The 18,919-nt window shown below is 41.0% G+C and overlaps 1 protein-coding gene across 5 annotated transcripts in view; it reads right to left on the bottom strand.

Annotated features, from left to right (window-relative positions):
* Window positions 1-18,251, bottom strand: part of SLC25A16 (solute carrier family 25 member 16) — a 31,571-nt gene extending 13,320 nt beyond the window's left edge. Inside the window, exons 1-5 of one of the 5 annotated variants that reach the window (XM_030568719.1) lie at window positions 17,934-18,015; window positions 16,213-16,283; window positions 15,450-15,542; window positions 13,034-13,167; window positions 10,977-11,040 (exon numbers count right to left, since the gene is read on the bottom strand). In XM_030568719.1, coding sequence (XP_030424579.1) covers window positions 10,977-11,040; window positions 13,034-13,167; window positions 15,450-15,542; window positions 16,213-16,249 — 328 coding nt within the window. In that variant the 5' untranslated portion in view covers window positions 16,250-16,283; window positions 17,934-18,015. Of the gene's footprint in view, window positions 1-10,976; window positions 11,041-13,033; window positions 13,168-15,449; window positions 15,543-16,212; window positions 16,284-17,890 lie in introns of all 5 variants that reach the window. The other 4 variants (XM_030568720.1, XM_030568718.1, XM_030568721.1 and 1 more) reach the window with 4 other exon arrangements.
* Between the last annotated feature and the right edge of the window lie 668 nt (window positions 18,252-18,919).

Raw genomic sequence — 18,919 nt, 5'->3', positions numbered from 1 at the left:
ATTTAAAAGTATACCTTTAATCAAAGGTTAAGAGAACAAAACTCAGACATGCAGAGAGTATTTACATTTGTATCCATCAGCACTAATAGGAGCTATGCAATTGAACCTCAGTCCTACAAAGGCTTATGTTACTAAGGCCTTGGCTACACTGGCACTTTACAGAGCTGCAACTTTCGCGCTCAGGGGTGTGAAAAAACACCCCCCCGAGAGCTGCAAGATACAGTGCTGTAAAGCCTCAGTTTAATCAGTGCCGCAGCACTGGGAGCGCGGCTCCCAGCACTGCAAGCTACACCCGTAGAGGATGTGGTTTACGTGCAGCGCTGGGAGAGCTCTCTCCCAGCGCTGGCGCTCCGACCACACTCTCACTTCAAAGCGCTGCCGCGGCAGTGCTTTGAAATTTCAAGTGTAGCCATACCCTAACTGTACTCATATGAACAACCCCATTGGAGTCAGTGGGACTACTCACCTGCATGAGTAGTGAGTAAATCTTTGTAGGAGCAGGGACATAGGACCTAATCCTGCCATATTTAAATATTCAAACATTAAATGAGAAAGCACCCCAGATTTATACATTTAATTTCCAAAAAGTGATGTTAGAAAAAAGTCTAACAATACAATTACTATATATTTATAAGTGTATATTTAAATTGTATCTGAACACATGGAATATATTCTAAATGAAAACTTAAAATATGGCTAACAATAGTTTTAATTTATGTTGATATTTAATTTGTTTTTTTAATCATTCTATTTACTCTTAGCTGAATGACAATAAATTAGTTAGTGCCATATTATTTACAGAGCCAGATTCTGTGGTCCTTAATTATGCATGCAGCACTTAATTGTGGAAGTAGCCCATTTGAAGTCAGTGTTGTGTGAGTAAATGCTCCGTACATGAATAAGGGTTGAAAATCTGGCCAAGTGTTATTGTAGCACCATTGACATGCCCTGCAGTTAACTTATATCATCACTTCCATTATAAATCTCTCTATCTGTATTTTTCTTTGGTTAGACTTCATAAGATGATATTTACTTGGACAATAGAAATCTAAAGATCTACCATCATGCTGCTCCAAATTTGCATAGAGGCTTAGATGTCACAATTTTAGGGGCAGATCACAAACAGAACATAGATTAAAATGACAGTCCTCACTAACATCATCATTTAAATAATTAGTTTCTCTCTATCACTAAGATATGAGGTAGATCGTAACCCATGAATTGTTTACAAGGAACATGGAGGGAAAACTAAAATCACGTACAAATGTCTGAGATTGCTGTAGTTTCTCCCTCCCACACCCCATCCCCATTTTACAATTATAATCCAGGAAGCAAAGAAAATTCTATTAAGGTAAGGGTATGTTATATAATTTTAATATTCCCTCCACAACCCACTACACACAATCAAGAAACATTTAGAGTATAAAAGAAAAAAAACACAATGTAAGGGGCAAAGATGATAGCAAAGAGAGAGAAGAGGAAGATAAAGCAAACAATTACAAGGTATGAAATTCTGTCTTGTTACTTCTCTTCTACTCCATCCTACAAGTACTGTCCAGTATACAGGGCAGACAGAGCAACCAACATCCAAAAAAGAGGTAGGCTCATCATACTGCAGTTTTTAAACTCAAACACAAACTTGCAGAACAGACCCGTTAGAATGGAAAATGAGATGATACTGACACATTGCAGGCACCAAGGGACCGTGTTTCAGCCCCTTCAGTCTAAGCAGAGAGAAGTCTAATGGAATACCCTCTTAACTGTTCTGGAAGGGAGCAAAGGCAGCAAGCCAAATATTTTGCCATAACAGATTTGAAGGTTCTCATGGAGGCTTGAAAACAAGATGAGCGCATACTAATTAGTTGTACTAAATTCCTTAATCCAGGCCTAACAAAATTCAAGGACACATTTGCCATCCAGTGAGTAAAACTTTTTTTTCCAAAGTAGGATTCAGTTACAATGAAAACCACTGAGAGATAAGTGAAATACATTTCAGTATTATTCAGGGTCTCAGAGGAACTATAAAATCCAGGCAATCTTGGAATCTCCTCTTCAGACTATTAAAAATATATTTAAATCTTTATTTTCAGTTTCGAAAGGTAGAAACCACATTCAGATATATTATTGGCAGAATCAGATTTATTACAATAAGTATTTAATTTTACAGAAGGCCTCTGTTTAGCATCTTAGAAGCATAGGTGCTGATGATCTTGAGATCAGAATGCTCAAACAAGGGTAATTTTCTTGCTGCAACTTTGCAGCCAAGTTTTATGAAATCTTCAGGTTACAAAGGACAGTGATTAAGCTTCCACTCCCCAACCCATGAAGGAACTGAACCATAAGAAGCAAAACTCGGGTGTTCATCTTTGGTGACATCCCAGTGACAAAATCAGTAATTATTTCCTTTCAGGGAAAAAAAAAACCAAACACAAATTCATACGGTTTTCCACAGGAACCAATCACTCCTGCTAAACAAATCAACATTTAAATTGACTTGCCATAGCAGATAGATAAGTCTTCAAGGAGAGATATGTTGAAGAGAAGGAACAAGCTTCTACACATTGGCAGAAAACTGGCTTCCTCTTGGAACTGCATACTCGTAGTGACACCATGATTAAATAGGCACCATCATCTTTCTATACATTACCAGAACAAGGTGACTTCTCCAGAGAAGTCAAATTGTAGTAAGCTGAATGAGATTTTCCAGTTGAGCTTGTAAAGAATCCACAGACTGGCTCTCCATCCCAGAAAGCTGATATTGGTTATTATGCAATCTAAGCTTCTCAAGTCAGAGAACCAAAGGTTCTTGCCCCCTGGATTATCAATACACTCACTGAAGAAGAGTAAGATACCTTTCAGAGAGTGTGGAGTGTTTTTTTCAGACAAAAACAACAGGCATCTGCATGAGGAGTGTCTCTGGGCAGTGTCACCCAGGGTTCAGCTGATGTAAATTGCAAATAAACTAACCTGCACTACCAAAAGCAAACCCAACAGACTACAGTCTATCTGGCAACATCTGGACTTTCCCTAATGGAGCACCTAACTCTATTCCAAGGTGGAGTAACTTAAGTCCTATCCAGATGGGATTTCACAGTTCGCAAAAAAACATTATATTTGAGGAAATATATATTTGATCAGGCAGTCATCCAAGTAAAGTTGGATGCATATTCCTCAGGGAAAAACTGGCCAACAGAACCTCCAGGAGTTTGGTGCATACAAGTGGCCAAACGAAAATCCAAACAGTATCTGAATCTGGAAAACTCCGAATGGAGGAGTACAAAAAACTGCATGTGAAAAGGCCTTAACAAAACCCATATTTTACACGTTTTTGATGAAGTCCTCTAACCACAAAGTTTAATGAAAGGATGTACACTCTGAAAAGACCTAATGACTCAACAAATCCAGTGTGGGCCACAATCGCCATGTTTTCTTGGGAATCAATGGCAAATAGTGGGAGAAAGACACTAATCTGTTCCTCTAGGCCAGTAATTCTCAACCAGGGATTCGGGGCCTCCTGGGGGGCTGCAAGCAAGTTTCAGGGGTCCGCCAAAATAACCAGAGAACAGATTCATTGGGGCCCTAAGCTGAAAGCCAAAGCCTGAGCAAGTTAGCTTCTCAGAGCCCCAGGTAATTGCTCTGCTTGCTACCCCTAATACCGGTCTTAGGCCTTGTCTACACCACAAAGTTGCAGCGCTGGTGAGGGAGTTATAGCGCTGCAACTTAGGAGGTGTACACATCTGCAGGGCATCACCAGCGCTGCAACTCCCTGTTTGCAGCGCTGGCCGTACACCCGTTGAAACTCGGGTGTAGAGGATCCAGCGCTGGTGATCCAGCGCTGGTCATCAGGTGTAAACACTCACCAGCGTTTTTCTTGACCTCCGTGGAATAAACAGGTATCCCAGCATACCAGAGGAAGCCTCTCTGGTAATCAAGCAGGTCTCCTTCCCCGCGGTTTGCTCTCGCGTTCCCCTAACCCCCGTGCAAGCAGATCTCCTTCCCCGCGGTTTGCAGGGGGGTTCGGGGAACGCGACAGCACACCGCGGGGAAGGAGATCTGCTTGCACGGGGGTTCAAAAAACACCGGAGCAAACCGCTGGGAAGGAGTCCTGCTTGCAGGGGGGTTCGGGGAACACCGGAGCAAACCGCTGGGAAGGAGACCTGCTTGCATGGGGGTTCGGGGAACGCGACAGCACACCACGGGGAAGGAGATCTGCTTGCATGGGGGTTCAAAAAACACCGGAGCAAACCGCTGGGAAGCAGACCTGCTTGCACGGGGGTTCGGGGAACACCGGAGCAAACCGCTGGGAAGGAGACCTGCTTGCACGGGGGTTCGGGGAACGCGAGAACAAACCGCGGGGAAGGAGACCTGCTTGGGGGGGGTGTTTGGGGAACACTGGAGCAAACCGCGGGGAAGGAGACCTGCTTCCCCGCGGTTTGCTCTCGCGTTCCCCTAACCCCCCTTGAAGCCGCCCAACAGCGCTGCAGTGTGGCCACATCTAACACCACTTGCAGCGCTGGTTGCTGTAAGTGTGACCACTCTGCAGCGCTGGCCCTCTACAGCTGTACTAATACAGCTGTAACAACCAGCGCTGCAAAATTGTAGATGTAGACATACCCTCAGCTTTTCATCTACTGGATATGCAGAAACACTGTTGTGGCACAGGTGGGCCGAGGAATTTTTATAGTATGTTGGGGGGCCTCAGAAAGAAAAAGGTTGACAATCCCTCCTGTAGGCAGAAATACAGCAGGAAGTATCAATATTTCTTTTTTGATTTAGAATAGATACTACCTCTTCTGGGAGATTCAAGGGCCAAACTGTGACAATGAATGCCAAAGGGAAAAGACGACATGAATTCTAGGGTCTAATCTCATCTCTACTGCCTAAATATTAGACAGTAGAGATGTCGGAGCTCAGCCCAGGCCACAAAATTTGACAGCTGATCAAATTATCCATAATTATCTGGAGTTGGGCTAATATCTTTTCCACAGTTGCTTCTTTGATGTGATAGGATTAGAAATAGTAAGGATACTTCCTGGCTAAGAGGCAGGAATTGACATTTGCAATCAGAGCATAGCATTGACCTGTAAGAATAAGACAACTTGCTCCCTCTTTGCTGAAAGAAACCACTTCTTCAAAAAGAACATAAAGCCATGAAACACAACAAGGATTAATTCAAACACTCTGTTTTGTTTCCCTACTGGTGTTTGGACCTGAGAACTGTTAGTGAGATTTGTTGTACAAGCATTCATCTCTAGTTCTCTTCAGGATTTCTTACCACTATTTCACCTTTTTTACTCTTCCTTGTCAAATGGAAGTTTAAAGAGGAAAAAAAAAAAAAAGCATCTCTCTAGACCAAAAAAGGGCTGAAGGAGAATTGTGCCTATGAAATGTATGTATTGCATATACACCAGCCTTGATTAAAAATAATATTTCCTGGCAAGTAGAAAACTACTATTCTCTATTGTTCCATCATTCTACAAAGAAACAAAAACTGTAGAACCTTTTTTTAAAAAACACCTACATCGAAAAAATTCCCCAAATATAGGACTTCTAATGACAAGTTTAACTTGAACAAAGGGAGTCCCATCTGGCTATATTGTCAGTGAATGTTCAAAAGGAACATGAAATACACAAATAGCATAAGGTACAGTCTTACACTAGTGTAGGGGAATGGACTAAGTTACCCATGCTGAATTTATTTTTAAACCATGCATGGAATCCAATGACTACAGCACAAGGAATTCTTTTTCTCTGTAGCAACAGTACATATGAGAAAATAGCTGAAGTCTAGCAGACCTGTCAGGCAGGTCAAGGAGCTTCCCTAGCCCAGGAAAGTTACAGGAAATTCTACAGTTCATAAACCTGTAAAATATAATTAAATTGCTTACACCTCAAGGAGTTAGCTGAATGGTTCCTTTTGTATTGTACCTTCATCCTGATATGATTACAGCGATAGGGATGGTGTAGTTAATACTGAGATGGCAGTTTCATTCTAAACCCTTATTTTCAGTTGTTTTCTATAAATTAGCGGATGGGCTAAAGTTTCTTATACTTACTCTTATACCACATGAATTATTCTGAAAACAACAATAATTCTAAAAACAACTATACTGAAGCACAATGTTTTCCCCTACTGTTCCAGCCAAAAATAGTTCATCAGAAGCATGGAGGAAACACGTTTCTGTGCCTCAGTATGGTTGTTTTTACATTTGGAGAACTCAAACGGCTTTGTTTTCAAAATCCTTCCTTTTAAAGAGTTTGTGTGTGTAGGGGGGGTCTTTGTTTTGTTTTTTCTCTAAACAATTCTCTAATATCTACCATTTTTTTCTATCCTCTCAACCAATTCTCTCTTTTCTTAAAGGAAATGATAAAGCAATTATCTGTTAATTAAGAGTTATGGCTGAAATCTGAATCACAAAAGAGTCAGGAAATTCAGAGTTAAAGTCTCCACAGTAACTTTAACCCGGCCTCCTTGAATATATGCATTACAATGGTTTTTTTCATTGCATTCACTTGTACTTCCCCCATACTCACTACTTTTCTCCTGATTGCAGAGGGATACCTTTGACTTGCGTATATTAGGAAATATGTTCCATTTCCATCATTTTGCTAACACTGATTTAGTCCCACTGACATTAGCAATGTTGGCAACCCTGGCTAGACAGGATTACCACATCTCCAGTGTTTAAAAACACAACTTAACAGAAGCAGTTGCAGCACACACAGCTGCATGACAAGGGAGAAGAGGTGCAGGGAGAATTACCCTTTTCTGTGGCCTTGGCTACACTGGCGCTTTACAGCGCTGCAACTTTCTCGCTCAGGGGTGTGAAAAAAACACACCCCTGAGCGCTGCAAGATACAGCGCTGTAAAGCGCCAGTGTAAACAGTGCCGCAGCGCTGGAAGCGCGGCTCCCAGCACTGCAGGCTAAACCTGATCAGGATGTGAAGTACGTGCAGCGCTGGGAGATCAGGATGTGAAGTACGTGCAGCGCTGGCGCTGTGACCACACACAGATTTCAAGTGTAGCCATACCCTGTGACACATTTCTCAGTCCAAGGATGCTGCAGAAAACCTCTTCTCCGAAGGTACCAGGGCATGTGAAGTGCCATGCTTCCCCCAGAGCCAACCAGAGACTCAAGCCAGCAAAGTAAATGGGTTGCACCTGGCACAATTGGACACTAATGTTGTCTGACTCTTTGCTCAATTTTTTCTCTCCTCTGTGCTAAATGGCCATTTAGTCCAACTCCCTTCTAGACCTTCACAAGCAGTCTCTTCACTTCAGCCTTACTCCACTGCCTTCCATGCTCACACCCTTCATCTTTCCCTTCTCCTATGACCCTTTGCCACCCTCACTTCAATGCTCACCCCTTCCTTTCCCTCTACGTGTGTGTTATATTCTTTCCTGCTCCTCACTTAGTCTACTGCAGTGGTTCTCAACCTTTCCAGACAACTGTACCCTTTTCAGGAGTCTGATTTATCTTGTGTGTCCCCAAGTTTCACCTCATTTAAACTACTTGCTTACAAAATCAGACAAAGATACAAAAGTGTCACAGCACACTATTACTGAAAAATTATTACTTTCTCATTTTGTCTGTATGAAATTTTACGTTGCACTGACTCTACTACTGCTTTTTATGTACCTGTTGTAAAACTAGGCAAATATCTAGATGAGTAGATGTACCCCCTGGAAGACCTCTGCACACCCCTGGTTTAGAACCACTGGTTCTATCTGGTCTATTTAGATTTTAGGCTGCTTGTGGCAGGGACTGTCTCTTATGCTAGTATTTGTACAGTACTTAGCACAATAATTGGTTGGTCTCAAGGTGCTACTGCAGTAGTCCCCAACCTTTTTGTGGCCAGTAGCACATTCATGTTTTCAGAAGAGTGGCGGGTGCCAACACTTACTCACATACAGAGCTGGCTCCAGGCACCAATGGAGCAAGCACGTGCCTGGGGCAGCACATGCTACGGGGCGGCATTCCGTCCATTCTGCAGAGTCGGAGTGGTTTGGGTTTTTTGTTTTGTTTTTGTGTTTTTTTGGCGCCAGATCTGGGCAGCGCAGAGAGAAGCCGGGAGGACAGAGAATACTGGCGCCCGCAGCTCCAGAGTTCTCTGTCCCCAGCAGGCGCAGTGCCACGGCTTCTCTCCCCTGCTGGGCACTAGGCGGGCGCACATAAATGCCCTGGCAAGCGCCATGGTGCCCACGGGCACCACATTGGGGACCACTGTGCTACTGCAGAACAAATAAAAGAGTTACTGTAGTCTAACCAACATGGTGCTTCAAATGGAGGCAGATGCAGTAGCTCTATCTACAGAAGGACTCCCAACATTCCTAAGACCAGCAGAGCAAAACTAGGGAATAAACTTTTGAAAACACGTTTCCCTAAGAGTAGGGCGAGAAAGATAAGCTTTTATTCCATTTCATACTGTATAAAGCCAGCCAAGTTCTTGACCATGTCTTGCCAAATGGATTTTGTTAGCTTTTAGGATTTTATGGATTGTTTCATTTGTTCTTTCTTCTTTTGTTTGTTTGTTCAGTTTGGAGAGGAGAGGGGAAAAACCCTTTGTTTCATGAGGTTCTTTTCCACTTAATTGAAGGCAACAGTGTCAGTAATCCACTGTTAGTCAATTTTAAAAAAAAAACAAAAGCTACCTATTTAATGACTGTGGAAAATGTCAATCACTATTAAGTCCTCTTCATATAAAGGTAGGAATAAGAATTAGTTTTTACCTCCCCACTGTCTTCCTTAGCTGTTTTGGGTTGAGTGGAGAAATAAAAATTCATGCCTTGTATTTTACACTCACAGCTTGCAACTGTTATTTCTTCTAATACTGTAATAATTGTTAGAATTCAGATTTTTTTTTTTAAAGGATAGAAGACTGTACATGCTGAGAAGAGTTCCATGACAATATTCCAAAGTGTCATATAAGGCCAGGGATCGTACGAAGGTCCAAAGAATCCACCCATTTCAGATCATAGAGTTTAAGACCAGAAGGGACCACCACATCATCTAGTCTGATCTCCTGCACATTATAGGCCTCTAAACCCCAACCAGTTTCTCCAGTATTGAGCCCAATAACCTGAATTAGATTGAAGTATTACACCCCTCAGGAAAGTGAATTATTCTGTGACATAGGCAGGGAACTGATTTGGTGAGATACCCAGATGATCTAGCAAGCAACCTGTACTTCTATAGTGCAGAGGAAGGCGCACGCACACAAAAAACATGGGAGCCCAGTCAATCTGACCTGAAGGAAAATTGCTTTCTGACCTCTTAAACTCTGACCATTAGCACATGAGCAAGACCCACCAGTCAGGGATCTAAAACAAAGGATTCTCTATACCATCTCAGAGCACCAGCCCACCCCATCCAGTGTCACACCTCCAGCTGTTGCCATCTTTGATGCTTTAGAGGAAAGGGAAAAACAAAAACAAACAAATTGGGAGGACAAAATTTTCATCTAACCCCTCCACGTGAAGCTGAAATCCTGAAGTATGTGATTTAGGAACATAAGAGATAGGATCAGAAGGTATATTCCCTGAGCCACCAACCCAGCCTCTCACCTCCATCTTAGCACACAACCCCATCATACAATCCTACTGATTAATTTTAAGATAGAACTAGATAAATTTATTAGGTGTTTGTCCCCACTAATATTATTAGGAGGCTGTTCCAGAACCTTACAACTCTAATGGTTAGAAACATTCTTCTAATTTCCAGCCTAAGTTTATTTGTGGCCAGTTTAAACTAATTTGTTCTTGTGCCAACACTTTTCTTTAACTTAAATAGTTCTCCCTCTTTGATTTATGCCCCCTGGTGACCTTATAGAGTATAAACATATTTCTTCTCAGCCTTCTTTTTGCTAGACTAACTAAGCCAAGTTCTTCTCGTCTTCTCTTGTAAGATAGGGTCTCCATTTCATGTTGGTTTCCAATATCTTTCTATACCCACACTAGAACTAGAATCTATGGTACCCAAGCTGGGAAGCCAATTCTGCACTGCAACTTAACGTTTTCTATACTATATATGTATGATACTGTATTTTACTGTCAGAAGGTCAGGTGTTAATTTCAACCCTATGCATCAAAATTGACATGGGAAGCCCTTTAGGAATACAATTTTAGTACTGTAACTATATTAGCAGGTTCTTCATACATGCACAGAATCATAGAATAGAATCATAGGGTTGGAAGGAGCCTCATCTAGTCTAACTCCCTGCTCAAAGCAGGACCAATCCCCAGACCATTTTTTTACCCCAGTTCCCTAAATGGCTCTCTCAAGGATTGAACTCACAACCCTGGGTTTAGAAGGCCAATGCTCAAACCACTGAGCTATCCCTCCCCCTTTAGAAATGCAGAACAGATATGCATTTTTATTTTTATTGTCCTTCTTGTGAACGGCGTACATTTCACAGACATGGCTGAACATGTGTATCTCTCTTATCTAGAAAAATATATTAAATCAAACATGCCTAAGCAGCTGAGAAAACTCAAGAAAATTAAGAAATGTATTTAATAAATGTTGTTAAACTACCTTAAATAATTAAAAGTGAATGAATTTTTTTTAAATCCTGTTTCTCATTATTTTTATTTTATATTTCTCTCAGCTTGGACATGATTATCAGTTAATCTAGTTTAACTTTCATGCTCTGAGTACTGTTTATTTGATTAAAAACAGATGATTTCAGTGTAATTATAAAAATATTTGGGGAAGCATTATTAAAGCATTTTAAAAAAATATTGTTTTAACAAGATTTAACACATTCAAAATTTAAGTTGCTATATTCTTTAAAGTTTTATTTTAATTAAGAACAATTTTTCCACAGGAAATATTCATCCTATCAAGTCTTTTGTAGATCTCTTGTTGTATATGGACTTACAGTGGCATTTTATTTCAAGAAACACTATCTAAGCCCCTAAACCAATATTTACCTTTGAAAATAGGTGGTGTTTGAAAGTGAAAATAAATCTGTACCTGCCATGGATCCAGCCATTAAGTTGTGTACATGCCCAGAAATTCCAAGCTTCTTCTTTATTAGCTACAAAGTAAAAAAGTTTTATAACAGTAATAAGTCACATGATATATGATAAAGAAGCATATCACAGAGTTTACTGTAAATATAACTGTTTCAAAGCATGTGTTAGCAACTATTTGACACTACAAATGAAAAACAGAATGCTGAATTTCTGTAAAGAAGTAGTAGCACTTCTCAATCATCTTTTTATACTCCTCACTTGTTATGTATACCACTGTACTGAAAATATTTTTATATCAGCAAATGTGGATTGATAAAACTGAAAAAAATGGGACTTTTTCCATTAGAGATGAGACACAATACAAGTATAAAAATAATGTACAAAGAATGCAGACTGGGCCTTCTATTCACCCTCATAACACAGAGCAAAGGGACTTCCAGTGAAGTTGAAAAGGAACACATTTAAAATTGAGAAATGGAAACAGTTTTCCCAACACCACAAACTTAACCTGTGAAATTGATTGCCACAAGAGTTCACTGAAGCCAAACGCTTAGTAGGATTTAAAAAGGGTTGGAAATTTATATAGACAAGAACATCCCATGTTATATTAATACTGGTTAAAAGAAAAAATAAAAATGCCTTGGAAGGGATATAAAACCTCATGTGTTTTGGCATAAGCCAAGCAACTGACGAGGGTTTAGAAACAACTTCCCTCATAGGCAGATTACTTTATATCTTCTACTACAGGATTTCTTGCACCTTCCTCTGAATCATCTAATAATGTGCACTGACAGACAGGATACTAAACTAGATGGACTACAGATATAATCTAGTATTGTATGACAGTTCTATTCATAATAAGAAATTCACTGTTGATCAGATCTGTGACCTGCACCAAGTGGAATTCTCAGATTCTACTAAGTTTAGGATCTACCTCAAGCCTACACTCTATTTTCAAATCAGTATTAAACTGTGGGAATTTATCTGAGTAAGAATTTAAGACTAAAAGGAGGAAAGACCTCATGATTTGGTCTCCGGTGTCTCTGGGATTCTTAAGCCCTTTTGCTATGAAGTATGGCATGTATTCTTGTGTATAGCACAACATAAAATACAAAGATTTTAAAAAATGTTTTTGACTTAGAAGATTGGACTCTCAAAATTCTCCTGAACTACTCACAGCTTCCAGAGAGAGCAAAATGTACAAGGAAAAAAAAAATATTTAAACATCTGAAACTGGCTACAGGTAGTTCCTTCCCCTCCCCCCAAAAATGTCTGTCATCTGGAATTTGCTTCTTTGAGAAGGAAGCCCTCACAGCCATGTTCAGGGGTCAACACAACTCTCACTGAAATCAATTGGAGTCCTTCCATTGTCTTCAATGGAAGGTGGATCTGACCCTTGAAGTTTTACATTCTAATAGTAAAGGCCTAATTTTGATTGAGTATAAGCAATGCTCAAGTAGAAAATTATACCAATATTGAAGCTCCAATATTTTAGATACAGTAAATGCACTACACAAGAAGAGAATTCACAGATCTGGTGGGATCCTAAAATACTACATTTTATCCAGCAGAGCCAATTTTTCTCCTGTGCAGACAGTGCAGGACAAATATAGGCTTCACCAACCCTGACAGGATGTCTTTCAAATTTAAATGAACTGTTTGATTTATAAAAGTAATAAACCTTCCTATACAGTAGTAAAAAGGACGAAGAAGTTACATTTTACATTGAGCTGCTACATTCTTTACAATCAGAGGGGCCACTTTTTTAGCACGATGGCCAGCAGCAGGTTCAAGAGTGCTTTATTTTCAAAAATATTTCAGTTTGTTCATAGTGAGACAAACACAGTAAACTAAAATTTTGAACAGTTTTTCTTATAGCAAAAGTGGAAATATTCTCACTTATGCCCCCATTTTTTCAAATGAATAGATTAATACATAATTTAGGCCAATGTGAAAAAAGGGGGAGCTTGTTAATGACATGGTTTTAATGTTATTTTATCATTTTAAAACTATATTCACTGTAGCCATAAAAGGAAACAAAATAAATCAAACTACCTTTTTATACTGGTCAAATGCCATAAACTGAATTGCACCATATGGAAATATTCTAATCATCATTGCCCCGTTTCCTTTATACAACCCAAGGTAACCCTCCTTTTTTGGGACAGCACACAATGTAGAAAACACTCCTGTCATCAATACAAAAAAAGATATTTAACAGAGTTACAATGAAAAAATGTTCCAGCAAGTATTACTGACAATAAGATAGTATGCATATAACTAAGGCCAGATTATATTGTTCTTATGTAAGGGTGGGGGGGAGGGCAGAAAACTAGCTTTCAATGCCCAAATGTAGTCAAAGGGAGGGAAATTTGGGCCTATTTCCACCAGCCTTCCCATCACCCAGGTTCTGTGGAAACTCATCAATCTATGCATTTGAGGCCCCATGAATTGGGGAAATGTATCCTAGCAGGAGGGAGATCTATTCCATATGATATCATCCCCCCAGAGAAATACTGTAAAACTGGACACTAACAGCACAGAAGTTAAGGACATTGATAACTTTAAATCTAGTCAATTACAAAGTGACTAATTTACTACACCTGCCTCTCAGTCTGTCAGTATTTGTGGTTTTACAATCATTCTCCTATTTTTTAAATTTATTCTTCACCAATGCTGCTGTGTAGAACACAAAGAGGGAATAAACAATTGACTACAAAGGTGAAATAGAAAAAAAAAACTATGCACAAACTTTACTACATCACCACCACCATGGTATGTAAGCACCTAACACACACTGATGAATTTATTATCCCAGAGGGGTTTTGTGAAAAGGCAGCATTATTATCCCAATTTTAAGGATGGGGAACTGAATTACAAAGAGATAATTTGCCCAAGATTATATAGGAAATCTGTGGAAGAGGCAAGAACTAAACCCAGCCCTCCCAAGTCCCAGTCAAGGGCCTTTATTATACACAGTTGCTATCAAATGCATAAATTTAACAAATTTTAAAAAACAAATATTTTCTCACATCTCTTTCAATTAATTGTAAAGATTATTTGTAATATATAAACATTTTTCATATTCCGATGTAATTTTTAATACTAACTTTGACAAATATTTACTCATTCAACTGAAGTTTATCATCTTTGTCCTCTGCTCAAAAGTGATTTTTTTTAAATTGCTAAAATTCTGTTTAGTTATCCAAACAAAAAGGATGGCATTTTTCACACATCACGAGAATGGTTCTTCATGTTCACAAGGTTTGGTTTTAGAAATTCATACTTGCTACAACTTCAGTGAGAACAAATTCTTTTGACATGGTTAGAATTTCCCTCCTCCCACTCAAAAAATAACCATTTATTGAAAACTGCGTTTATTTTAAAAGATACAGGTCATGCGGTCCATGTTTCTTTAACTCCACACATTAAGAGACAGTATAAATATTTAACATGGATTTTGGCTAACTGAACCTATGTAACATTATCTTCTCTACATCCATTTTTCACCTATTCTCCCTTCCCCCTCTTTTTTTTTCTGCTGAATGTTTAATTAAAATATGCATTCAATTCAAATCAAAGCCATTCCTGGTACTCCAGTATCAAATCACACATCCGCAGTATGGTGAAATTTGATTTGAACGTATAAACTGATGATTGCATATTCCAATACAAAAAATCAGGGGATAAGAAGAATATTAGACTCAACCATGCAGCTATTTCAGCTTATGATTGTTAGATTGCATATTCAGACTCTGCTACTGCAGTCGAGTGCCCCTGCTGTTCCCTTCTGCTTTTGTACGTCAAACTGAATACAATCACAATCATTTCAATATTGTATTATAACTCAGTATTTCTCCTTGCCAAATGTTCTTTTTAAACAAAATTTCTTGGATTTCTAAGTTAATGTGATTTATAATCAGTATTTTACATGTACAAGTCATCCAATTCAAGGTTGTGCTTTACTGTGTGCCTATAACTCAATGAAGTTGTGAAAGAATATCCAGGCATCATCCATGCAATGATTCTAATCATGTGAAGAAGGGGGCAGTGTTACAGTTGTTCTGGAAATAATTTTGAATTACAGTAGTTAATCTGAAGTTTACACAGTCATTTAAGAAAAAAAAATTAAATGAAGTGTCAAATCCTGCACTCCTTAATTGTCCAAGTAGCTCCACTTCCTTAGTCTTGTTACACATATGGATAAGGTTTGCAGGATCTCACTGTTTATAAACACATTTTTTGACTGAACATTGGTCTTGGATAAACAATCTCAGAGCATTAATTACAGTCCCCGGTGTGCAGGCCTACCAAATCCAGCAAGCAGACAATGAAACTGTGCTCATAAAAAGCAACTGCCTATCCAATCATTGCATTTGTTTACAACAATCATATTGGTAAATAGAAGTGACACTACTTTCCTAAATAGTATAAAATTAAAACTTTTTAAAATGTACAGTAGCCATCTTACCTAAATGTTTGTAATGGTGATTATGAGCTTGCAGTAAAATCTTTACTCGATCCAATGGTGCAATGGTCGTTTTGGCACAACATCCTGCAACACCTTACCAACAACAACAACAACAGGGGAAGTTTGAGTTGTTCATGTCAACAGCTAAATCAACTATTTCTCCACCATATTTTCTTTTTAAATGGAACAATGTTCCCCCCGTCCCCCAGGAACTAAAGTATTAAAAAAGTAAATAAGCTTTCATTTTCAGGAAAAATTTAATTTTTAAAACAAATCCTAAAAAACTTGGTGAAATTAGTAAAATCGATCTTTAGATTTTTTTTAAAAGACCGTTCTACTTAGCTGTTGAATGCCCCCAACAACCACATTCAGTTATTCAGCAAGTTATTTTAACTTTCCCATCCTCTTTTTACTTTTCTTCTTTAAGTCTACAGAGTTCAACTTCCCTGTCATCCTGGCTGCTTTCTCTCCACGGTCAAGCTCTGTGCTGGTTCAACAGTAATATTTGGTACATAGAACAATTAGAAACTAAGATTCACGGTGATGAGTGCAGAATGAAAAACTTAAGTAGACAGATCTTTACGACACTTTACAAACAGTGATGAGAGATGAGGACCTATCTGTGTGGGGAATAAGTCTGTTTTCTCCACAGACCATTTTCTAATATTTCCCCCTTTTTCTTTCTTTTTTTAAAAAAGACTTGTTTTTCAGAAGTCACAACTACAGGCACAATATATTTCATTCACATGAAAAAGAGACTTTCCTAAATGTGCTAATGAGGTTGCCTGAGCATTCAGCATCCCGTTAGAAGTTAGGTAATGATCTTTTCTGATTCTGAAAAGCATACAAACAGGAGTACATGCATGAAATAAACAAGCTGTATTAAGCAAAAACATACAGGTACCTGCTACATACAGGTAACTCTCCTCTCGCAAGCCACCACTTATTTATAATATTCTAAAGAATATTAATATAAAAAACTGTCTACTAGTTAGTTCTGTTGACTCCAACCATGCCTTTAGAAAGATCCGGTTTTCAAAGGGAAAGAGCTGTAAAGAGACCATACTAAAGCAATGTTGTCTCTGGAATTTCTTGCCTTCAAATTTTTAGGTTTAGCACCAACAGATCTCCAAAACCTCCTAAACACTTAAGAGACTCCAACCATCTTTACCAGTCTGATTATTTAGATAGTTCTAAAACATGTCAAAGAATCCTACTTAACATTTAGATCTCATTCCTGCAATTTCATGCATACTGATTAGCTGGCAGGATCAAGACATTGGGGACCATTTCTTTTTTCTAAAGTCTTGTGTACCATGAGAAAGGTTTTTTGGGAATAACTTTAGTTTTCAGGGGGAACAAACTGCCTTGCATCCACACACAAAAATTGGTTGGGAGGGGAGAGTTTCAAATTATCTGGCATTTTATTGCATGTTAAATTAACTCACTTTGGAAGTGAAACAACTATACTGTAATGATTGGGGGGGCAGGGGGTATAAGGTTCATGGCCATGTTTCTCAATATCCCTTCACAATCCTTAAGAACACTAATCATCCTAGAGAAGAAATTAAATGGCTGTTTGTCTCATTTTCTTGGGTTGATAGTAGTTATGAAAGACCTGTTCGAACATATTCCTCTGCCACCCCCAACAGAAGCCATACCAGATGTTGCTAACAACATTAGGGTAACCTATATACAATATGTTAACTATTTCCATGGCAGGTACCATTTTCGACAGTTCTCTGAAGAGGATCATTGGGGTGAGTATAAAATAAAGCATGGCCTACAGCAGGGGTTCTCAAATTGTGGGACAGGACTCCAACGTGGGTTGCGACCCACCCAGGCTGGTGTTTGCCCTCAGCCCCAGCAAGTCTGAAGCCCAAGCCTGAGCTGCAGCCCCATAGGCCAGAGTTAAGGTTACAACTCTGCACCCAGGGCAGACGCCCTTGGGCTTCAGCTTTGGCCCGCACTGGGGCAGGCTCCGTCTTCGGTCCCTCCTCCTGGGTTCATGTGGTAATTTTTGTTGTCAGAAGGAGGTCATGGTGCAATGGGAAGTTTGAGAACCCCTAGCCTAGGGTTTACAGCTAACTCTGCCACGTGACCTTGATAATCTCCTGGCACCCAAGTTTTCCCTATCAGTGAAGGGGCAGAAGGGCACAATGTGAGGTTGTTCAAATGAAAGCCGCTTATCTCTTTCCCCATGTAACAAACACCATATCTCTCCTGTGCCAAAGGTATTCACTTCCCCCACTTCGCGGGCCCCATATACTACCGCCCCCATCCCCTGTGTCCAGGGGGCGCCTGGGGCACAACACGCAGCCAATGGGTTCATGTCCGTTTTTATCATGGGCTTGCTGGCCACACCAAGGGGAAAGGCAAAGCCTGGCGGCGCAGAGCCCCAGCCGCGGCAGCATGGCGGGTGCCCAGCAGCAGGGTCTCACCGCGGCCTCCGCCGGCAGAGCGCAGGGGGCGAGGGGCGTTTACCTCCCGCTACGAAGGAGCGGAGCCAGTAGAAATCTCTGTGCTCTGCGGCACTGGGCCCCGCCGGCCCCTGCGTGTCCATGGGGGCAGCTGGGGCGCAGCCGGCTCCGCGGAGGAAGGTTCACTAAAGGAGCCCCCGGCGCCTCCAGCACATGGTGCCGGCCCGTGCCCCAGCCCGAGCCCGAGGGGAGCGGAGCAGCCAGCCACGATCACTGCGCCGGAGCCGCCGCCGGGAAGGTGTCGGGGCCGCCTCTCTCCTGCCTGGGCATGGCCCAGGCCGCTGCCTCGGGTCAGGAATCCTCGGAGTCGCTCGGGCGGGCGAGCGGCGCTGGCTGATAGCGTCAGAGGCAGGGAGGGCCCGGCACGGGCGCTGTATCCCCCCCGCCCGCTCGCCCGCTGCGGCTCGTGTGCGCGCTGAGAGCGCCCCGGGCTCGGGGCCAGCCCGCTGGCTCCCCCTGCACCTGTCCAGACCCACCCCGGTGCCTGCCACACTTTTCTCTGGCTCTCAGCCCTGGGGCAAGCTAGTGTCTGTGCCGGGATCCCAGTTCCCGCCTGGAGTGTTCGGTTCCTCCCGAAGAATGAAGAGTGCAAGTTGTATATGTGGCCACCCAGATTGGCTCCATCTGTTCATTGGAGGTGGAAAAACTGCAGCCACCGTTTTTTGGTGGGGCCAAAGGGAGGGCTGTGTGCAAAATGCTCCTGCAGACTAGGCGCAGAGGCCTCAGCATAGTGGAAAAAAAAAGCTTTGGCCTGTGCTTTCACAGCTACTTGGTAACTTCTTTCAGAGACCTGTGAACTTCATTACTCTGGTAAAGGGTGGACAAACTTTTTGACCTTAGGGCCACATCTGGGTATGGAAGTTGTATGGTGGTCCATGAATGCTCACAAAATTGGGAGTTGAGGTGCAGGAGGGGATGAGGGGTTGGACGTACAGGAGGGTGCTCCAGGATGGAACCAAAGGGTTAAGAGGGGGATCAGCGCTGGGACAA

The sequence above is a fragment of the Gopherus evgoodei genome, chromosome 7 (genome assembly GCF_007399415.2).
Source record: "Gopherus evgoodei ecotype Sinaloan lineage chromosome 7, rGopEvg1_v1.p, whole genome shotgun sequence".
Lineage (NCBI taxonomy): Eukaryota > Metazoa > Chordata > Testudines > Testudinidae > Gopherus > Gopherus evgoodei.
The sequence above is the reverse complement of the archived record's forward strand: the minus strand, read 5'-3'. Positions and strand labels throughout refer to the sequence as shown.